General features: G+C 33.2%; 4 protein-coding genes across 4 annotated transcripts; 2 read left to right on the forward strand and 2 right to left on the reverse strand.

Annotated features, from left to right (window-relative positions):
* Window positions 1-185: 185 nt before the first annotated feature.
* LOC123206090 (enolase-phosphatase E1-like) lies at window positions 186-5,539 on the reverse strand. The gene is made up of 9 exons (XM_044623213.1): window positions 5,321-5,539; window positions 3,765-3,870; window positions 2,851-3,164; window positions 2,539-2,644; window positions 2,097-2,450; window positions 1,932-2,008; window positions 1,729-1,853; window positions 709-951; window positions 186-486 (listed from the first exon to the last, which is right to left on the reverse strand). The coding sequence occupies exons 1-9, from the start codon at window positions 5,434-5,436 to the stop codon at window positions 464-466; spliced, it is 1,464 nt and encodes a 487-aa protein (XP_044479148.1). The 5' UTR covers window positions 5,437-5,539; the 3' UTR covers window positions 186-463.
* A 2,242-nt stretch (window positions 5,540-7,781) lies between these two features.
* On the forward strand, window positions 7,782-10,751 carry LOC123206095. The gene is made up of 6 exons (XM_044623219.1): window positions 7,782-8,159; window positions 8,300-8,417; window positions 8,500-8,711; window positions 8,792-8,819; window positions 9,184-9,301; window positions 9,942-10,751. The coding sequence occupies exons 1-6, from the start codon at window positions 7,911-7,913 to the stop codon at window positions 10,021-10,023; spliced, it is 807 nt and encodes a 268-aa protein (XP_044479154.1). The 5' UTR covers window positions 7,782-7,910; the 3' UTR covers window positions 10,024-10,751.
* A 2,339-nt stretch (window positions 10,752-13,090) lies between these two features.
* On the forward strand, window positions 13,091-14,788 carry LOC123206105. The gene is made up of 3 exons (XM_044623233.1): window positions 13,091-13,770; window positions 14,296-14,417; window positions 14,509-14,788. Exons 1-3 carry the CDS (start codon window positions 13,375-13,377, stop codon window positions 14,657-14,659), a joined length of 669 nt encoding a protein of 222 aa, XP_044479168.1. The 5' UTR covers window positions 13,091-13,374; the 3' UTR covers window positions 14,660-14,788.
* Window positions 14,789-17,669: 2,881 nt separating this feature from the next.
* Window positions 17,670-21,110, reverse strand: LOC123206092 (UDP-galactose transporter 1-like). Its single transcript, XM_044623215.1, has 6 exons — window positions 20,996-21,110; window positions 20,587-20,715; window positions 19,586-19,835; window positions 19,271-19,478; window positions 18,465-18,696; window positions 17,670-18,027 (listed from the first exon to the last, which is right to left on the reverse strand). Exons 2-6 carry the CDS (start codon window positions 20,692-20,694, stop codon window positions 17,800-17,802), a joined length of 1,026 nt encoding a protein of 341 aa, XP_044479150.1. The 5' UTR covers window positions 20,695-20,715; window positions 20,996-21,110; the 3' UTR covers window positions 17,670-17,799.
* Between the last annotated feature and the right edge of the window lie 1,523 nt (window positions 21,111-22,633).

The following is a 22,633-nucleotide window of genomic DNA, read 5'->3' on the forward strand; positions in this document are numbered from 1 at the left end:
ACCATCATAGGTGCTCAAGATATTCTGTCATCCAAGTAATTGATTCGAATCAACCAGTTGAACCTAGTTAGAAAAGAGATGCCCTGTCATTTCTTTTCAATCTTTAAAAAACCTGAATCAGCAGAAGCTTTTTTCTTTTTTTTACAGATAATAGTGCTGTCCACCCCCAAAAAACCAAGTCCACATTTAGGAAGAACATTTGACATTTATAACTAATATAACTCATAACTGAAATGTCAACATACAACAATCTAAGCTTAAATCTACAACCTAATCTGGAGACGATAGCCTTGAAAATTATCAAATTGGCTATAGTAAAGGTGTGGGCAGGATCTCATCAAAGGTTGCCTGTTGCCACCACACCCAATGCAATATATATAAAAACTAAATTAAAAGGATATCAATGACATTACAAGATAAATTGAAGCTCCTCTCATCATCTTCTACCCTACCAATGCAGGATTTAATCACTGTCCTCGGCCTCCTCTGCAAATGTTGGGTAAAGATCATGTTAGGGAACAAACAATTAGGTTAAACAGATGAAAGCCAAACCTAAATTAAACACTGAAGCCCAAAAGCTTAGCCATGAAAAGCAAATAATAACATGACCCAAGTCCTTGTATCATTGAATGTAGTGATAATGAATTGCTGCCGATGCAACCAACAACAAAAATAAAGTGGGCACAAAAGATCCTTTAGATGACTTACCCTCATTTACTTCTTCACTTTGGCTACCATCATCAGCATTGTCATTATTCTCATCAACGTTGTCACTGTCGTCATCATTGCCACTGTCTTCATCACTACTATCACTTAACTCAGGTATTTTGGGCTTTGGTGGAGGAACAAAACTGGTTGTGGACCTTCTACGTGAACTTGATACAATGTTACTCATGTCGATGCCTTCAAGTTCTCTTGCTCTTTCCTTTTTTTTTTTGACTTCCTTGATTTCTATGGATATATTGTTCCAAAAACAAAAACACTACTTATCAATCTTAATGCATCAAACATGCTGCAAACATATTAGGGTCTGTACAACCCCATTAGTAAAACAAGGACCAGTTAACCTTAATAACAACAAGACTCTAAAATCTGATTAGTGGTGACAGTTTTTCTACTCATGGACCAAGATCCTGCAACCTCAAGGACACTAGATGCCTTGAGCATCCATATGACAATGCCCTAGATCTTATGAGAACACAAAGGACAGGGTTGTTCCACAAATTCTCTTTCATTGCCCAAGAGTGAAATCAAGCAATTAACAAGAAAGAGGAAGATTCCACCAACTCCAGCTCTAATGGAAGGGAAAAGAACAATGTTCCAGTTTGTAAGACAATATCTGATCCCATTTACCTAAGGGATTATATAGAGAAATCCAGTAAACTTCAGATCTTCAAAAAAATGTTTTTCGCATGACCATTTATCACAAGTTATTCTTTTAAAGGCAGTTAATCCTTCAATGCTTTTCAAAAATCTTACTTCTGTTTTTGGATGTGTGAGAACAAATGTAATTTAACCTAAATCACCATACTTAGATTGGGTAAGTGAAAATTTAAAAAGTAAACAGCCCTATATTTGACTTTTTTTAATCTGCTTATATTTGCTTGAAACAAGTGACAAGATAACAAACAACTTAACTATCATTGTAAATGTCTGCCATCAGCAAACATTGCACCAAAGATTGACAGTTCACATATCAAAGCTAGGAAATACAATAAAAATGCCTACCTTTTTCAGAAGGATTTGAAGACAGTCCTTCCCTAGAAAGTATATCCTCCAATTCCTTTATTAGTTGAGCTTCACGTTTATTCTCAGGCACTTGCTTGACCTTCTTGTAAATTGAGGGAGGAACACTGCAAAAGAAGTAAACAATTTAAGGCATCAACGTAGATAACAATTGTAAGCTAAAAAATTCTGAGTTGAAGTAGAACCTCATCCCACAGGATTTGATCACTGTTTTTAGATGCTCTACGCGTTTCCCGTATGCTAGAGTTGAAACTTCTTTTTTCTGCATTTGATAACAAGATGAAAATAATAAGATGAGTTTGATCAGCTTTTAGATTTGGAAGAGATCTTTGACAAATAAAAAGGACGACCTTCACAGGTTTCTCAGCAGATAATTCTGATTGATCATCTTCAGAGACAATCTCACTCTCTTTTGCATCACTATTATCCTCTGCCACTGTTTTTGTAGTTTTGATACGCTTCTTGTCAGATACATTGGCTTCCTTTTCCAGTCTTTTCCCTTTTTTAAGCCCTCCAGAATTCTGCAACTTTTCTTTTGAAACAATTTTCTTTCTGGGTTTTACATCTTCTTTCTCTCTGGTCTCAATTTCTGATGATTCAGAACTTGCTTCACTAGTGACATTTTTAGATGCTTTGCTATAAGAATTGTTCTTGACGTTTTTATTCTTCCCCACAGTTGAAGGCACTTCATCAGATCTCAGTACCTGACAAACACCAGAGGTAATTACCAAAATGTTAACTCACATAATAAAGTAACTGTAATAAATAAATGATGCATCTTCAACAACTCACCTCATCTAACGTTGCACTAATCAACTTCTTAAATGGATCAAGAGCATATTTATCAAGTTTAAAATCTTCCTCCAACAATCGACGAAGTCCAGCCATTGTAATTGTTCTGAAAGAAAGCAAGAAATAGTATATGTTTCAATCACTTGAACCCCAGGAAAATATACATCAAAGAAATGATTCAACTGAAAACTTATATAATTCATAAGCATAGGGAATATGAACATAAATGCACAATATGATAAAAGAGAGGGTGTATACACATGGAGTAATAGAAATACAATTAATAAAGTTTCAAATAATGAAGTAGCATACTCAGAATTAGCTTTGATGAAAGCAGCTTTCTTTATGATGGCCATCTTTATTGCTCCCTCACTTGGAGGTTCTTTATCATGGCCTTGAGTTTCCTCAGGTTCCGATTTAGGTGTTTTATTTCCAGTCAGAAGGCCCAGTACTGGCGAGTCTTCCATTTTCTCTGCATCATCGGAGAAACGTTCTTTTTTTATGTCTTTTGTTGACTGACAACTTTTAAGAATTTTTTCTCCTTCTACTTTTATTGAACTTAAATCTGGTTTAGCAGCCTTCCTAGAAGTATTTGAGGCATTGTTGTCACCAGTATCATCCATGCACTACCATTAAGAGATAATCAAATACAAGCAAATGTGAGTATATATAATACTTTGAAATCTTATATCAACAGTCAAAACTTGAAAATAAAAAATTTGCTAGCAAATCTAGCATAAATGATGATGAAATATTAGAGATAATAATTAAAGAAATGACAATACAATACTAGTCATAACAAAAAGGTGATGATGATAATATAACCTACCAAATATATTTCCAAGACTAAAAGAACTATGTGCAAGCAGTGGCACCAAATTCCCAAAAACGTGACAAGAGTATGCACATCTTTTCCAAATCTCTATGATTCAATGTTTACGTACTAGAAGGTCAAATAAAGAGATTTTAGGCTTCACTATATTGTACCCACTAACAAGCAATCAAGAATTTCCAACAAACTGAAGACTAATAAAATTTATTTTCTATGATAAATGTTAAGTAACTACCAAATCACTTCAACCAAAAACAAGTAATTAAATGAGAAATGTAACACATAACTCAATGCAAAAGAAAATAAAAAGTGAACATCAGGATATATGCCTTCTAATATAACCTACCAATACATAGAAGAAGACTGAAGAAGTATTTAGACATGAAAAGGGTACCTCTGCCAAACATTGCTTTATAAATTTCTTATACACATCCAGAGCATATGTCTCCACACCAAGGTCCCTCTCTAACAATCTTCGAACCCCCTCAAAAGTCAAAGAACTGCAAGTGGGAACAAATTGCAATAATTATTCAACCACTCTCATTTTTTGGCTTATATACATGAACAACTCAAGCTAAGGTATTAATCAAGATACTATGCAATAAATTTAATCAGCACCACCACATATATTCTGATGACTACATGATAATCATCAAGTTTTAAGCACAACCCAAAAGAAAAAACATAAGATTAAATAGCAAGGACCGTTTGCATGTAAAACTATATTTGGCCACAAAAGAATAAGGAAATCAAGGAAGCTACACATAAAATAGTAAGCAAATTACCAAGAAGAGAACAATCTTCAATCAACATTTTATCACATAAACTGGATTTTCTAATCTTTTCTCTTTATTTTGGACATTGAATTGAACTTTGGCAAATCATATAACCTAGAAAGAGAAACTGGAATATCATTTAGAACACAAGACTAAAAGAAATAGGGAGGTTCAAATGCATTTACTAGCCTTTAACTCTATTTTTCCTTATCACTTAGAAAACAAAACTAAATAACATACTTTTCATCCCCCAATTGGCAAGAAATCATCTTCAAACATGGGTCTTTCATTTGACTTCTTCCAAAATCTCTTTTGATTTGCATCAAGTTTATTTCCAACAAGTTCTTTTTTTATTCCATCCATACATTGTGGATTTTAGAAAAAAGAAAAAAAAACAAATTGGCTGTTGGATTATCAATGGTGGCTTCATTGTAAATAAGACTTGAGCCAATAAGATACCAATGCTCTATTCTAACCAGCTGAGTCCAATATTCTACCCTCTACTAATGCAAAGTGGATCAAAACACGTACTTGTAGTTAATCATCAACACAACAGTCAACATCAAAACATCATCCCAGCCGTCTCAGGACCCTCCCTTATTCCACTGTCCTAGAACCCTAAACTTCTGTAACAAAAAGAATTTAACGTTTATTCACCCTTTAAGTCCCTTGAGAAAGCTTACACCATCAAAATCACTTTTTAGTAACACAGAAGTCAAGACACGGATCAATTTCCACTTCAAGCCAAAGTCCACATAGGAATTGAAAATCTTACTCACTAAACGCTAGCTCAAAACACCACTAGCTCACTTGAGCAACACCATCACCAAGACAAAACGATTCATGGCCTCTTTTATGTGAACAAGGTCAGTTTTTGTCTAATCAAAAGTAGGATTATACTCAGCCTAACATTGTCTCTCTATCACAGTATTGATTCATTCTTTTACAATTAATCAATGTCTCAGAATTAAAGTAAACAAAATCCTCCTACCAGTCCCCGACGATCCCATTCAATAATTAAACAGATTAAACCACAAAAATCAACTTTCTAAACACGATATAGAAATAATAGAACAAAAAAATCACTCAAATAATAAAATAATTGAATTTATACTCCTTCATTGAACAACAAAACATAAATATATACAGAGAGTGAGAGTTTATGAGTGTATACTCGGCTTGTTCTTTGAAGTGAGCTATGCGAGAGTGCATAGCAACGTTAATTTGAGATTCCATGTTATCGTGCGCTTCCTTCTTCACAGTCTTTATATCTTGCGCTTCTTCGGTCATTCTGAGTCGGTTTGAAGTTTGTGCGATATTGCCCTCCTCTGCACTCAGAAAAGTCTAATGGAGCATGAAGGGGAAGAAGTAATGAAAGGAGAGGTACCTCTGTGTCGTTCCATTTCTAACTACAGTGATCATAAGATCAGAGCCGTTGGTTTTGCTGTCATAAAAATTGTATACATTATGTTTACTTAGTAATGATATTATACGAAGTATACTAGTTTATTTTAAACTTTTAGGGTACGTTTGATTGGGGGAATTTATTATTACCTTGGTAATCTATTTTTTATTCCCTTGTTTGGTTTGTCAGTAATAAAATATTACAGTAATCTTCTATTACCAATGCTGACGTGGCAGGTAATATAGGTGGTAATCTGATTACCACCTTCCCCTTAGGTATTTAAAGATTACTGGGATAATCTTTAGTTTATTATAGAAAAATTATTATTTATTAATTTTTTCAGGATAATAATAAATTTATTTTTAATTAATATGACAAATAATATAAAAAATATTTAAAAATAATTATATTCAAGGGCATTTAAATAAAATAATTTACTAGTAATTTTTTATTACCTTTAACCAAACACAATAATTATTTATACCTATCAAATTTTATCAAACATAGTAATCATTTATACCCAGTAATCTTATAAGTAATCTATCTTTAAGGTAATCTTTCTATTTTAATAATCAAATATTACCCAAACCAAACGCCCCCTTATAATCTATCTATATTTGGTTATGGTAATCTTGATTATTAATATTAGTAATAAAATATTATTAAAATTTTTTATTATTTATAAATTTAATAAAATAATATAAATAATAAAAAATATATTACTAAATTAATTTTTTTATCTCTTTGATCAAACTTCCCTTATAATCATGAATAATTCTTGATGACAACAAAACTACATAAGATTAGATATGTTATTCCTCGTTTTCATCCTGTCCGATGGGAAAGTGGTTATCCCAACTCTAACCCTTACTTTGCCGTCATGTCTGTCTCCAACCCAGCTCTAAGAAGGACCCCGCAGGTTTGAAAACTTAAAGCCATAATCCACCGCAAACTTGGTCTTGTTTAGCATTGAAAAACTACAATTCAGCCGAACAAATAACAAATATTGCAAAAAAATTATAGAACCCCGGACCCATCTAAAACCCACCATAATGTCCATAAAAAACCCACCACAGCCTCACCTACAAGCCCACAAGAAACTCAATCACAAACCCACCCATAAACTCAATAAGAACCCACCACAAATTCAGCCACCAACCCACCCAAAAATCACCATAAAGCTTTTTCTTTTCTTCTTGTTGTCTTTCTCTCCCTTAATGTTTTTTTCTTACCTTTCTTGGTATACCATTATTTCTTTCTCCTTTTATTACCTTTATGGCACCCCGCTACTAGGACCAACACCTTACAATAACAGTCCATTCACTTAACCCCAAACAACAACCCACCATTGTTGCCTAATCCATGTACTGCACAACCATACAAACAAAATTAAGTGACAACAAATGGGAAATAAAGGAAGGAGAATTGAAAAAGGAGTGTAAACAAATCCACGCATATGCTATTGATCAAACATGGAAAAGACGAAAACTCAAAATAATGTTATGCAATATCATAAAGAATTGGCACCAACACTAGAGTAGAGAATGAAATTATTAAGGTTTTCAAAAGAAAATGAATTGGAGTTCGATTTTATAGCTTTTGATAAATATTTTTAAAATGGAACATGTATTTTAATAAATTAGATGAAAATGGAATTGGGAAGACCGGTAGAGATGATAATATGTTTATTCTCATCCCATCTATAAAAATATTTTTTATCCTAATCTTCATCCATTTTTTTGATACTCTTTTTTTTTTTTTAGGACAAGACAGAATAAAGACTCTTTGTCATATGCACTTGTCTTTCTTGGTAGTCTTGATGTCGTGGCTCGATTATTGGCAATGATAATAGTGTGATTCAATGTTAGGTAAGGTCTAAGGATGTAAATACAAGTTTTAAAACACGCAAAAAGCTAAATTATGTTTAAAACTTTTAGAATATAATATATAAAAAGAATCTATATTTTATTTCAAAACTTATACATAGTGAAATTATTTTTTACGCTTATATTATTATTTTTAATATATTATTAGATGATAAGTGAAAAAAATATTATTTATAGCATAATCTAACATTCTTTTAGGCCAAACCTACCGAGGAAAATTAATTTACTCTACATAACTTTTATCCAATATTATGAGATGAATAATTTAAAGACTTGTGGGCTATTTTGTAAATACAGATTTTATCCTCTAAGACAGCAAAGTACTATTATTATTTATTTTCGCCTCCCCGCCGTACGCTGTCTGTCAACTTTCATTTTCAGACGCAACGGCAACCACCACGAACACAAAACGACATCAAGAACAAAATCGAGCGGCCTGGGGTTGTTGCACAAATTTCTCCTGATCAAAAATCATGACAGGCCGCGAGGCGATACAGGTAGCGAAAACTGTCATGGAGGTGGCTGACGTGGCATGGAAAGCCGTCGAATGTTGCCACCAACATCACCACCATGAGGAGACCGAAACAAAGGCTGTATCTAGAGAAGAATTGGAGGCTCTGAAATCGGAAAACGACCGGTTAAGGAACTTGCTGGAGCAGAACCTTAAGCTACTTGAAAATTTGTCTGAATCACCGGCTTTGTTGAACGACTGTCCTCCTGATGTATGTATTTGTTGTTTTGGAGCTTTTTAAATATAAAGATGATATTTTTTTGCTTTAATTTTTGTAATTTGATGTCTATTTACCGTGATTTTCAATATGAAAAGGGCTTAAATTAATTAGAAGTTGTTTTGTAATTGTAGTTGTATGCACGGCTAGTGGCTACCGTTGATTCTGGGGAATTCTTGTCTAGGCTAAGAAAATTTCGTCAGGAATCGATTAATGGAACTGGGATTGAGTTTCCTTTTAAGGAGGCCACAGGTTTCCTTATTTTTTTGAGTTAGTTTTTAATGCTATAGGTTTGGAGCTTGATAATGACTTGTATATATGGTTATTTGATCAGGTGATGACATGCTTTCAGCCGGACTTTTGATTAATGTTGATCAAGAAAATCCGAGTTGGTGGGTTTGGGTGACGGATGAAATGGTACCAAGTAATGTGGAGGAATGGAGTGGAATTGATGATGAGAGTTATGTAATTGTTAGTGAGGAGCATGTGGTTGATGGGGTTGCTAACTTCATGGCTAAATGCATTTTTGCCAACCCAAAAGCTCAGGTGTGTTTCCACTCAAAAGTTCATGGTTATGGTCTGTTTCATGTATGTAACTCACATCATTCGGTTACGTGGAATTACAGAATGTGACACCAGAGGAGCTTCAGAAAAGTAAGTCTGCTTTTGAACATTTTAATCTTGAAAGTCATTCTCTTTGTGATTTGAATTTTCAGAATCCAACTAAGGTTGTATAGAACTCCCTCTTATTGTAACTTTGTCATACTTTCTTGTATAGAGTAGGCATATGTTTAGTGAATGATATGAAACTAGTTTCAAAGCACCAATGTGTTTTGTTTCTTTCTTTATTTATTGAAATTTGATGCTTTTAAACTAGTTATATATGGGCATGATCTGATGCTTGACAGTTTTTTAAATCTTCCCTAGTTTAACTTCAAACGCAGCACCTTTCATCCCAATGAGCTGAGATTTACCCCATTTTAAGTTGTTATTGATCTTGAATATCACGTATTGGCAGTTCTAGCTAAAGCATTGGGTGGTGGGGGCAAATTGAGCAAATTGGAGAAGATTTTTGGTATCTGGCATGCAGGAAAGATGTTGTTTGCTCTTTCCACCTGGGGACTTGCATTGGCAGGGTGAGTGTTCAGTGTTGCCTTGGTTTTTTTGTTATTGTTTACATGCTTTTGAGATTGCCACTCTCAATTGCTGCCCTTCAAGTGAAAAGAAATGAGATGTGTATGCATATTTCCCATCTATGAAGCAATGACCTCATATGTTAAAAATTTGGTCACTAGTAACAATACCTGGACTTGATTCATATTCTACAGTAGAGGGAGGGGGTGACATTAGTAGGTTGAGGTAAACTGAGGCATCTTTATGCATTATTTGCTAGTACTTGCAGGGATCAGATCTAAAAAGCTTCTGTCTTCTTAAATATGTGATAAAAATCCTGCAGTATATGTTGCAGGAGTTTATATGTCTAGGGTTGCAGATTTGTTAGCTGGATTTGGTTTAGATTGGGTATTTTTGTTCACCTAAACCTGGTTCCAAAATTGAATCCATGAAACAAACACTAGATCGGCTTGGGTAGCTCCCTGTTCCACTGATAAATTTAATCTTTTAACTTGTCCGTCCAACTGAGCCTTTTTTGTTTCTTCAAAGTTGTTTACAGAATTGGATAAAATAACACATAGGATGGGAATGAAACCTTAAACAATTTGGTGGTAATCTTATATTGTTGATGCTTATTTTTCCTAATATGAGTTATAATTGCAGGTTGTATAGTAGTCGTCCAGTACTGAAACTTGCTGCAATGGGTGTTCACACGACCAGCAAAGTAGTTATGAAGGCACTCTGAAGATGGCATTTCCATTGAAATGAAATCATGAAAGAACTATATCGATGATTGGGACTGGATTATCAATTTATGTGGGTAGCAACTAACTTGAAAATTCTCCTTTTCATGTCAAGTGTGCATTATTGTAATTTGTAAATGCTGTAAATATGTTGGCTTTGTACCATTCTTTTGTTATTGCCAAATTCTTGTCACTCATAAAATGGTAAAACCCTTTCTCCTGGAATACCATATCAATTAAATTCCTTTCCCGGGTTTTAATGGGCGAGTGGACTTGAGGGCATTGTTATAATAGCCACATCAGACCTTACTTCATTGGCATGTTGGATTGGTGAAGCCAGTTCTCATCAAGTTCCGCCAGAGCGCTTTCTCTCTAGCACTGGCCCCTCTTCACAATCTTCTCTGATCAAACTTACCAGGCCACCATAGCCCTTTTTCTCTCTCTCTCTCTCTCTCTTACCTCTTTGTGTTGTTTATGTTGCCATCGCCATTCTGAGCACAGGTCGGCTAAGGTGAAGAGATGTGTTCTAAGGTGGACTTGATGGTTAAATGGATTGAGGTTTGTGTCTCCACTTCTAAATTCGGCCTTTTTTGGTAGCTCAAGGGGCTTAGACAAGAGGATCCTTTTTCTCCTTATTTATTTGTGATTGTTATAGAACTTCTTTCGTGCCTGTTGGATAATGTTGCTAAGAACCTTTCGATCAAAATATAACCCACTTATATTTTGTTGATGTCCCCGTGTTTCTTTGTCCTGTGGATGAGTGTCCCTTAAGTGTTTTAATGAATGTGTACTAAGGTTCCCAGACTGGTTTAGTTTGAAAGCTAACCACGCCAAAAGGAATATATTCTTTAGAGGCATTTCTATTGAAGAGAAAATCAGGTTAATGAATATATTGAACTGTGCAGAAGGGAAGCTTCCAATAAAGTACTTGGGGGTGCCTCTTTTCACCTTCAAGCTAACCTATGGGGATTGCCTTCCTTTGGCAAGGAAAATATTGGAGAAATCTCGTCTTGGACGAGAAAATTTATCCTTTGCAGATAGACTTATGCTTACAAAGTATATTATTTGGAGCATTCAAATATGGTGGCTAGATTTTTAACCATTGTATCAGATAAATTAGATATGTTTTATTGTGGTGTATTGCTAGTCATGTCTTCAGTTATTTGTAACTTGATCTTTTATATGTGGGAGTTTATGTTATTCAAACTTTGATCTCTTATAAAAGAAATACTTCTCTTCACCACTTAGAGTAACCCTTAAAATCAAAGATCAAATGTTACTTAAGGGTTATTTTATTATCAAACGATGACTTTAAATGTACCAAAGCAAAGGTGATTTAAGAGTACGTTTGTTTCCTAAGAGGCATCAAGGATCATGAGATCTATGGAATAGAATAAGGTTGTCATAACGTCACATTTTTTTAACTTCTCCCAAATAAAAATGTGTCTATTTGATCAGAATGAGTGAACAAATTTAATAAAACTATATATATTAATTTTTGAATATATATGTACCATTATTATATAATTAAATAATTTTTAATTAATAATATAATAATTTTTAATTTTATAATATTTATTTATTTATTTATACACACAAAAGTTTTAGTTGAAAGATTTCATGTTGGGCTATTTGGAATTGAAAGATTTTGTCAACCGTTACTTTGTGATGTTGGAGCTAGTGGGAGATCATATTTATTGGAATGAAGCCAAGAAAGCAAAAAAACAAAAGGATATAATGGTAATTTCATGATAAGTCCAGACTCAGGGATTCACCCGGGAGCAATTATTTGCAAGTACGACCATCTGACGGTATTAGCCAATTCACTAGCGCCCCAATTCTGACATTTCCTTGAATAAAAATTAATGAATTATAGGCTGTCTGTCAGATCAGGATTCTTTACAGTGGGCCTGCTCTTCCTTTGCTGGCGAAGCTGAGCAATTAAAAGAAAGGAATATGCCCGTAGCTAAAGTTACTGTGCCCATTTAAAGTTTGTGGCTAATTAGGAAAGGCTGACCCATTTCGTAATAAATAATAATAATAGTACTTGCAATTTATGATATCACATGCTTGCTTCCTGACCATTTTCAACTAATTACACTAATTTAATTCTTGGATTTTAATCTGATTCAAGCTAATTTCCATTGCATTTAAGAGATAGCTTAAACGTTTGGTGTGGAATTTAAGGTTAGGTTCAATCCTCAAGTTTAGTTCGATTTAAGTAAAATTAAGTTTATGTTTAAATTTGAGTTTATTGAATTCTTCTTAAAGATGTTTGAATTTGATTTATATACGAGTAATTAAGTTCAAATTTAAATCTAATTTAAGTTTGAGGTTTTGAATTCAATTATAACCGAACAAAAATAACTAAACTAATATCATTTTGATATGCATAGATAAAAAAGATATCGTTTTAATCAATTCATATAATAAATTTTTAAATTCATAAATTTTATTAACCAAACATCCTTAAAAGTTAAACTCGAGTTTTAACCCAAACTCAAACTTAAGTTTACTTCAATCAAACTTATTTTAGATTCATTTAAATTAAAATTTAAATGAATTTGGTTGGAATGTCACCTTGGTAAAATTGCCAAAGGAGGGCTTGGGTTCCAAATGGAGTATGATTTGGAAGAGTTTCCAAGATGTGGTCACGTCTGCCTAGCATAAGAGGGAACCGATTTACAGGAACTTGTGATCTAACAGGAGTTGAAGAAGGCCATGCCATGGCGTTGGGATTCGCCTAAAAGTGACCCATCAACGTAAATGGAATGGCGCTACAACTTGATCGCTGGCCATGCTCCTAGCCTGCAGTGGTAACCAACAATCATCTTTCACAGACATGGACCAGCTTCCCCATATGCATTGAAAGCTACCTCTCATATATGAATTCAAGTCATGCCTTGATGATATTTTAATATCAGACGTTTAAGGTCAGTCAAGGTTTAACTTGCTCGGTATTTTCGGTTGGGTTCCTTAAAAAAAAAATAAAAACTAATCATCAATTTATTTATGGTACAGAGAACACTCTCTTTCCTCATCAGAAACTGAACACACAGATTGTTTACTCTCTCTTCCCCACTGGGGTATGAAGCCTCAATTTATCCCGCAGCGATTTCGGTTACTTTAACCTGCACAAAGATTAAAAAAGTCTTGGCTTTTCTTCTTCATCACCTATAGCTCCCAATCTCATTCATCCCTCTTTTTGTCTTTCTCTAATCTCATTTCTTTTTATTTTCATTTCTTTCTTAAACACTCTCCTTCTTCTCTGTAAACTACTTGCACATGCATGCTAGTTTACACCCGTGAAGCGTTATAATTTTCTCTTCACATTTGGCAAACTGTGTAGCAAAATGCCAACTTCAGTTTCATTTTTGAGGCAACTTAGTGGAAAAGAAACTTGGAGGTCATCGTCTTGGAGGTGGGGAACCGGTGGTAGCAACAGTTACTGCAGTGAAAATAGGCACTGCGGCGAGGGAAGTTTGAAGCAAATGGAAGGGCTAAATCAGTACGGTGTTGGAGACAATGGTGGGTCGGTGATGAGGAAGAGAGTAATGGTTTTAGTGGATCAAACTTCTCACTCCAAACATGCAATGATGTGGGCTCTTACTCATGTAACCAACAGGGGCGATTTACTCACCCTTCTTCATGTCATCCCTCCTCCTTCCCACCTCCATGACTGTTCTTCAAATCATTCTCCTGTCCTCGCTAACTCCCTTGGAGCTCTCTGCAAGGCCTGCAGACCTGAGGTATGTATGAAGTTTGTTTCTTCGTTCTAAAGTTCCTGCGTTAAGTAAAAAACCTTTCGCTTTATTATACATTATTATTCGGTGTCAAGTTAATCCGTCTAAATTTTTAACATAAAAAGAAAATCATGTTAATCAAACTAACTTTTTCCGATGGATCCTTTAGCTTAACCTATGAAGCTAACTTGGGTCATGTATAATACATTTTTCCGAAAGAAAAAAGGGCTTTTGTTTGATAGATCCAACATTGCAACTATCTTATTATGCTTTTGAGTTTTGTGAGAAGATATTTTCAGGTGCATTTGGGTTACTCTTATTGCCTCATATTCTTGTTAATATTCTTCAAAGGAGGAAATGGGACTCTGGGATTTTTTCCTTTTTCCAGTTACTTCATATTTGTTGTACATTTATTTCTTCTTTTTCATTCTACATGTAATTTTCTGTAAAAAGAGAGATATAGCAGGTATTTCTGTCACTTTAGTTGAAGTGGTGTTGTGCTTTCTCTGCTTTTGTGGGCAAAATGTGCAGGTGGAAGTTGAAGCACTTGTGATCCAGGGACCAAAGCTAGCCACAGTGATAAGCCAGGTTAAAAAGCTAGAGGTATCTGTTCTAATAGTGGGTCAAAAGAGGCCCTCCCCATTCATTAACTGGTAACCGAAGTACTCCTTTTTCTTCATCCTTGGATCTATGGTTCTTTTTTTTTTATCATTATCCATTTGACGCTTGTGGGTTTTTTGGTAGCTTCGTTGGGACCAGCAGAACCGAGGAGTTTGTGGAGCAGTGCATAAAAAATGCCGAGTGCTTGACTGTTGGAGTGAGGAAGCAAAGCAGAGGGATGGGAGGATACCTTATCAGCACTAGATGGCAGAAGAACTTCTGGCTTCTGGCTTAATTATGTATTAAATTATTAATCGTCAGGATTACAATATTAGGCCCATGTATAAGCTAAGCGTATGGCAGATAAAGATAATTAAGTTCTGTAATAACAGCACATCTAATCTAATATTAATATCTGTACCAACTTTGTTCTGTCTTGAATACTGTTACCAGTCAACTTGATCGCGATGGAACGGTTGGTGATGGAATGAAAATTGATTGAAGGCAATGTTTGCCTAGAGGTCCTCATCGTTTTTGCTTGTTTTGGGGATGAAATCGGGGAATTGTGTGTTCCAATGCTATTGAGCAATGTGCGTGGATTACACGTTTGGTCATGAATTATTTAATTAATAGTTATCAGAATTATATAATACATATATAATAAATATAAATAAAAAATAATATATATTATAAAATATATATAATATTATATGATATGATACATATTTTATAGTATTATATATATATTATTGATAAGTAATGTTATATATATATTTTTTGAAATTATAAAATGAGTATATATATGATATATTATTTAGTGATTAAGTGTTATTTTATCTTATATTTAAAATTACTCATCACATAAAGATACATTATTTTTATACTTATTTTATATATTCAAAATGTATACACAATTTTATTGATTATCGATATAAATTAATAAATCTTTTTAGAGAAAATGAAAATATAATAATAATGTATATCAAAAATTTTATATTTTTAAATATTTATAATATTTTTTAAAAGACTTATGGCATGATATTTGATTAAAAAAAATTTTGATTTCTAATATATAAGATAATATATTATTCTATTACTGTAATCCTGTCGGTCTACCTAAAACATTTTTGGTTTTTATGAGAACAAGGCCCAAATGCTTCATTTATGAAACAAAATAATCAAGTAGTAAAATTCTCTTTATAATTCAACAATAACATAAATAATAAAATTATGTATATCTATTTTAAATATATAAATATATATATATATATATTTAATATGTGTTATTATATGATTAAGTGATTTTGAATCAAAAATAAAATAATATCTAATCAGGTAAAATAATAATATAATTAGGAAAAGTAAATACATTATATTAATTGTAGTTGAATTTCATAGCTAGTTAATAGAAAACTTATCTTTATTATTGAGTTATTGTTAAGTTAATAGTACACATGATTTCAATTATCATATGGTGAAGTTTCTAAAAGGTAGCGAGTCTTTTTTTAGTTTCGACATTTGGATATAGTTTATGAAATCATTCCCACTAGTCATTATTCTCTAATTGTTATTCATTGTAGTGGTCATCAAGGTTTGCCCTGGATTAAGTTTTTTGATCTCATAACAATTGCCCTCCAAGTGGTAAACATTTAATACATCGCATATATAAGCTATGTATCAATTAAGTCGTTTTAGAAGTTATGATATCTTGAAGGTCACATTGTTCCATCCTAGTTTATAGTTGACACGCACTCGGAATTAGCTTTGAATGATAAAGATATTATGTATTTACCATTGGGCTTTAAAACTAGAATATGATTGATTAGGAATGAGATTCCCGAATGAAGCAAATAGAGAGAAGTTTGTCTGCCACTTGCTCCAACATATTGTAACATTGTATTCAACATATCACTTGGAGATTGATCTCTCTCATACCAATGTGAGCAAAGACAAATATGTCTAGATTTGCCTGTAATGATTAAATAAGATGTGTAGCAACATGTTTATTTAGGTCTCCATCTTTTTTGAGAGTTTGGGTTGGCTCTTGCTCGTCAGCTTGGATTTTTCCGAATTTTTTGACAGGTTTAGTAGGTAACTCGCTTTCTTGGGACCTCAAATATCTGGAACCTGGCAATTCAATGTCATCTTCAAGAACTATCTTTTTCCTTTTGAGGTCATCCTAAAGGCGTTGGAACATTTTCAAGAACCTAATTGAGATCCTCTAACTATTCCAACTCCAATAGGTGTAAGATATTTCATAATCAGGTGATATATTGAGATGACCACTCTGAGGATCTTAAGTATCTGTTGCCTATGACAGCATTGTAAGTTCAAGACGAATCAATCACCAGAAAACCTGACATTCTACTCGTCTCTCAGATAAACTAACAAGAAAAAGATATTCTTTCTGCAATATGTTTTGTTCTTTCTCGAAGTAAGAAAGACAAACTCTAGCCCACTTTATAAAAATACTCTCTGGAATTCTTTCTTGTGACCAAACTACTTTGAAACTCTTACATGCCATACTGTTTCGTTAATTTTAGTTTCATTCTTGTAAGCCACTAACTCAGGTTTTTTATTTATTCAGAAATTGTTAGGTTATAACATAATCTCTGGATTTGGACTGACATCAAAGTTTGTATCTTCTGTATCATTTTAAATTCAGCAATAACTCTCACACTAAACAAATCTCATCTTGACAAAACACGATAAAAATATTAAATTTTGTTTATATAGTCTATATTACTTTAAAATATTAAAGTAAAATTGATTAGATAATATATAACCTCTTTAAACTATTAAAACATATTTTGATGACTACAAAACCTTGGACTATGTGTCTAAAATACATAATTTATTGATAATGGGTTGGAATAAACAAAAATATTAAGAGTTGGCAGGCATAAAGATATGGGTAATACTACGTATATACATTTTTAATATATAAATATATACATATATATAAATATGTCATCATATTATTAAATATTATTTTATTATTAATTCAAAATCATCAATTAAATTATAATATATTTATGTACAAAAAAAATACATTCTCGTTCAACACAGCAATGCTTAAAAGCAGTAAAACCATTTTAAATGTTCGAAAAAGGATAAAAGCATTTTTTTAAAAATAAATAGAACAGAAAAAAATTGTTTCTTATTTTTAAGTAATTTTTTAATATTTTCAAGGCATTTAATGTACAAAATGTGGATAATTGTGATTGAAATTGAAATCATGGTTGGATTGTGTTCAGTCTTTGTTTCTTAGATCTGCTCTGTTCCTTCCCTTTTGCAAGTCTTAATTAAGACTATTGAAATTAGTTAATTTTATTAACTATAATAAAAATAAAATAAAATTTACCATAATAATAACTCTAATTTGATTAATTTAAAAACCTCACCTCTCCTCTCCTCACGTATGCCCTCTTAAAACTAGACCTTATCGTCTAATTTATCATTTACAAGGGGAAGTAGTTGTTCCATCCTATTCCTTGGTGTTCGCGGTGTACATGGAGTTCCCGGTGGTGGCTGCTGAGCAATCAAGTGTCTCACGTATCCGTAGAATGTACATCCGACAAGCGTAATAGCACATCCAACAGCATTCAAACCTGAGATAGGATTCCGGAATATCGACCAGGAAATCAAGACGGCAACTGCAACCTGTACAGAATAAGCGTTACTGGATTAAGAAATACTCATAGTGCAACATCATAATCAGCTACCATATCAACTTTAAATCTTGTTTGCATCATCCTACATGCACATGTAATTTATGGTATCCCACATCTTATAAGTTTCTATAGAATAATGTAGGGAAATAAAGCATGCAAGAAAGACAATTCCGTGTTTGAGAACAGGTAGAAACATTCGAAAACGTTAAACAAATTCTGCGGGTAAACAGGGAATATATGCAAGTTAGGGAAATGAAAATTTATTAATAGTGATTTCTCTCTATGCCTACCTACAGGGGTAGGATAATTTCTAGAACTAAAGTAATCGGTATCGCTAGCCCACATTGACTTGGAGGATATACTTATTAAACAAGGAATCAGTAACATCAAGACGTATGAAGGATCACACCCTTCAATTCAAATTACCTTAAGATTTCCGGCTACATTAAATGTGACAGCCGTTGTGGAGTGAATCACGTAAAAGATGGAGAAATTCAGACAGAATGCCAGCACCCCAGAGCTCAAAATGATGATGAGGGAAGACCAAGGAGCAGGGTGGGTGTTAAGCCAATCCAAAACCCCATTTCCTTCTAGTAACAATGCTGGAAATCCCAAGATCATTGTAGCAAACGGTGCCATATAGTACACTGTGTTTATGCTTAAGTTCATAAAAAATAAGAGGGATAAAGGAAATCAGTACAAATTGTACAATAACAATTCATTGCAGAGGTCTTTACGCAAGCACATAAATCCACACACTATTCAAAAATTGAATGATCTTAGATAATCATTTCAAATAATCAGCAACAGAATAGTTTTTTCTTATGTATCCAGAAGAATCTAAGCAAGCACCAGTAACAAAGATGTATGATTTCTGCACGAATAAGACTATCTTTAAAAATTCTTGATTTCGTTATACTTCCTCCTAATTGTACCCATATTCAATTTCCTCCAGATTAAAATTGGTTTCCATCATCTTCATTAAACTTACTCCTTACTGTACCTGGATTTAATGAGCCCAGGAACATATAGTTTATTGGTGATATTTAAGTAGAAACATTAATGATATATTTCTATATAGATAATATTTGAGATATAACACAGTCCATGATCACACTAACAACAATACATTCAGATGAAAAATAACAGCGGCTAGAAAATTTTGATCTAAACTATATGAAAGAATTCCACAAGGAGAAAACATTTACAAACTCAAATGACAAAGGCACTACCTGTCAAATTTGTATCCGTGAAGCAGAGATTCTGCAAGGATAGTCTTTGTAGATGTGGCCAAACATCCAAATAATGCTGCGCAAAATCCAAACATATTAAAACTCAGCTCTGTGACAGATGTGAGAAGTATTCCTCCAACTATGGGTACCAAAGAAGCCCAAATTCGCCAGTCAAAGTACTTTCTCCAAACCATCCACTGTAAAACAACTGCAAAATCCATCGAGATCAGGTATTATTATAAATCAATCACATGAAATTTACTAGAATGCATAGAAGAGCGATAAAAATTCATGATACCAACTATAGAATCAGACCTGTAGTTGCTGGAGTGAATGACTTAATTGTCTGCATAAAAGAAACTGGAATGTAGCGTAAACTCACATTCCCCAACACAATGTTGATACAGAACACAAAAGACATGGGAAATATCCTTCTCCATCTATCTCCAGGGTCAACCATTATCAAGGGTTTAAGTTTCAGCACCTTGATCACCATATATGCTCCAATGGATGAGCATATGAAGTGAATACATGACACTGTTAGAGGAAATTTGAAGTCCAGTTTCTGTAAAAGAACCAAATTGAGATATAATTGTAAAATTAATGTAGGTCCAACAAACCTTGTACATAAAAAGCAACCCCTTTCCCTAACCATCCACATTTCTAACCTATAGTTTAGATCTGAAATTCTCTTCCCAGACAAACGGCTCATAAGCGAACAAAACAAACAGCCTAGGCAAAAGCTGCTTTCCTCCACATACAGAAAAGTGATTCTAACGGCATAAAGATCCCATAAACAAATGTAAAAGAAATTCAACAAGATGAAATATAATTATAAACTATGAATAAATCAACTAGAACTCAAAGCACCAATAGAAATAAAGTAATAATTTTTTTCTATGGAACCAAACAAACACACTGTCTTTGGTTGCATGGAGTTAAAGCTTTGGAGTTGACACGCCATCCGTCATTTTTCAGAAAGAATAATAACAGCCAATCCCACCGAAATCAAATTCCAAGCAGCCAAACACAGCCCTCGATTAATTAACAAACTTAGAAATAAAAACCAACAAAAAGAGGAGCCCAAACACTGAAAACCCAACACCGACCAAAAATTAAGTCAACCCCTCAAACAAAATCAACATCACAGTACAATAACAAGATAAAACTTGAGAATTGAGAATTATAACATAATAAATTTAAAGCACGAACCAAACTCCACTCATGAAGACAATTAAACGAACTCAACCGGGTTGGCGCCCCCCAATTTACAAGAATTCATACAAAATTATACAAAGAGAGGCAGAAAAATAAACCTGAAAGATCCACTTGTTCATGATAATCACGGTAACGTTGAAAGCCCACCACTGAAGAATAGCCAACAGAGATCTGAACACACTCCACTGACAGAAACCATCCTCCATATCTCTCTCTAACTCAAAAAGCTGAAACCAGATCAACCCAGGAATCAAAATTTCAGGGCAAATATAAGTAGGAGCAGCTACAGCCTACGGGCAGCTGCTGCCAATAATCAGCAAGAGAGAGATAAAGAGTGAATGTTCATAAATAGAGAGACGGATATATAAACATAAAAAAGGTAAAAATTTTAATTAATTAATTTAATTAGAATAATTATTGAAATTGATTTCAATTTTGGAAAAAAAATTAAAACCCTAATTACAGAGAGGACGGATTGGCTGTAACGGTTGAGGGAAACTGCCTTGCCTTGTTCTCAATCTCTGTGATTTGGCTTACATCGTCAAACACGTCTTTCCAAAAGCATTTCTTTTCGTTTTAGCAAAAAAAGTTAATTAGATTAAAGATTTAAATCATGGATTTAAAGTGTAACCAGAAATGTATATGGTTTAACTGAAAGATGTGAACAAATGTTTTAATTGGAATGGACCCCTGAAGGAGGAGAGTTCTGCTTCTCCGAGGTACTTGGGTTTGGTGGGGTCCGATAATCGCAAGTTCGCAACCATTCGCACTTGCATTACACTAAGCATTGACTATAATTTTCTACTATTAGGACGGCTGGGAAAGGACAGTGTCAAGATTAGATCTACCTGAGTTAGTTTGAATTTAATTACTAACTTAATTCGAACGAGTATGAATTAAGTAGCCACCGAGCTCAAGTTCAACAATTTTTTTTTTTGTAATAATAGAAATTATGCTTAAAAAATTAAATTATAATTAAAAATAATATAAACTTATTTATAGTAAGTGAGTTGAATTATCAAAATTAAACTCACCAATGTGAAACAATTGAAAATTTAAAATCAGTTGAGACTCGAGAGTTGAATGTTTATTTATGGCAAGAAAATAAAATTGTTAGAGTGTATATTTTTTATACTCATATATTATAAATAAGTTTAATTTTTTTCAATTTTCATCGTACTACAATTTCATTTTATGTTTCCTTTTATTAGGAAAGCATAATTTTTTAAATTTAGGAAATTAATAAGGTAAAAATTTATAAAAAAAATTTAAGTTATCTTAACGAGTAAAACTCATACTTGAATGTGAATTTTTCAAGTTAACTAAGGTAAATATAAACTCATTTTAATTTAAATTTAACTCAATTTGAATCAATTATGTGGTTGTTATCTGTCAATTGTCATAAGTAATTTGGGTTTATTATCTAAGGATGATAATATGAAGTTATTTTTGGTGCATTTGGATAGATGGATGATATCACAACATGACTTTTCAACTCTTTATTGACAAAGAGTTAGGTGAAGCATAAATGTATAAATGTATGATTGGTTTTGGTGCATTTTCCCATTTACCCTAAAATAATATACCAAAAATATTCTTTCTAGTCCAAAAGACCGATTCCCACCCAAGTTATAGTAAAAATTTAAATTTGTTTCCTTTAAATATAAAAAATTTAAATTCCTATCCATAAGCAAATTTTTATTAGAAATTTTAGTTGGGTCAAGGGTAAAATTATTATTTATAATAAATTTAAAAATTAAATTTTTATTATATTTTTCTCCCCAGCTTTAGAAACTTACAATTTCAACCCTAACCCAAAGTTTGAAAACTAATAAATATCTCCTAGGGTTTGTTCTTCTTCTCTTTGGTGTCGATTTGCCATTTCCGATCATCAACTGTCTTACCTCCCGTCTTATCTCTTCTTTTGGTCACTCTCCATTTCCTCTTCAACCATCTTTAACTAAGACAAAGACGAAATTGTTTTCATCTCAAATGAAAACAAAATGTCTTTGTTTGAGAAGAAGACACATTGTCTTTGTCTTTTAAATGAAGCCTCGTTGCATTCATCTAAGAGACAAAGACGACGTGTCTTTATCTTTGATAAAGATCGTTCGTCTTCATCTTAATAGAAAATGGTTGAAAAGA

This window comes from Mangifera indica, unplaced genomic scaffold (genome assembly GCF_011075055.1).
Source record: "Mangifera indica cultivar Alphonso unplaced genomic scaffold, CATAS_Mindica_2.1 Un_0024, whole genome shotgun sequence".
NCBI classification, from domain to species: domain Eukaryota; kingdom Viridiplantae; phylum Streptophyta; class Magnoliopsida; order Sapindales; family Anacardiaceae; genus Mangifera; species Mangifera indica.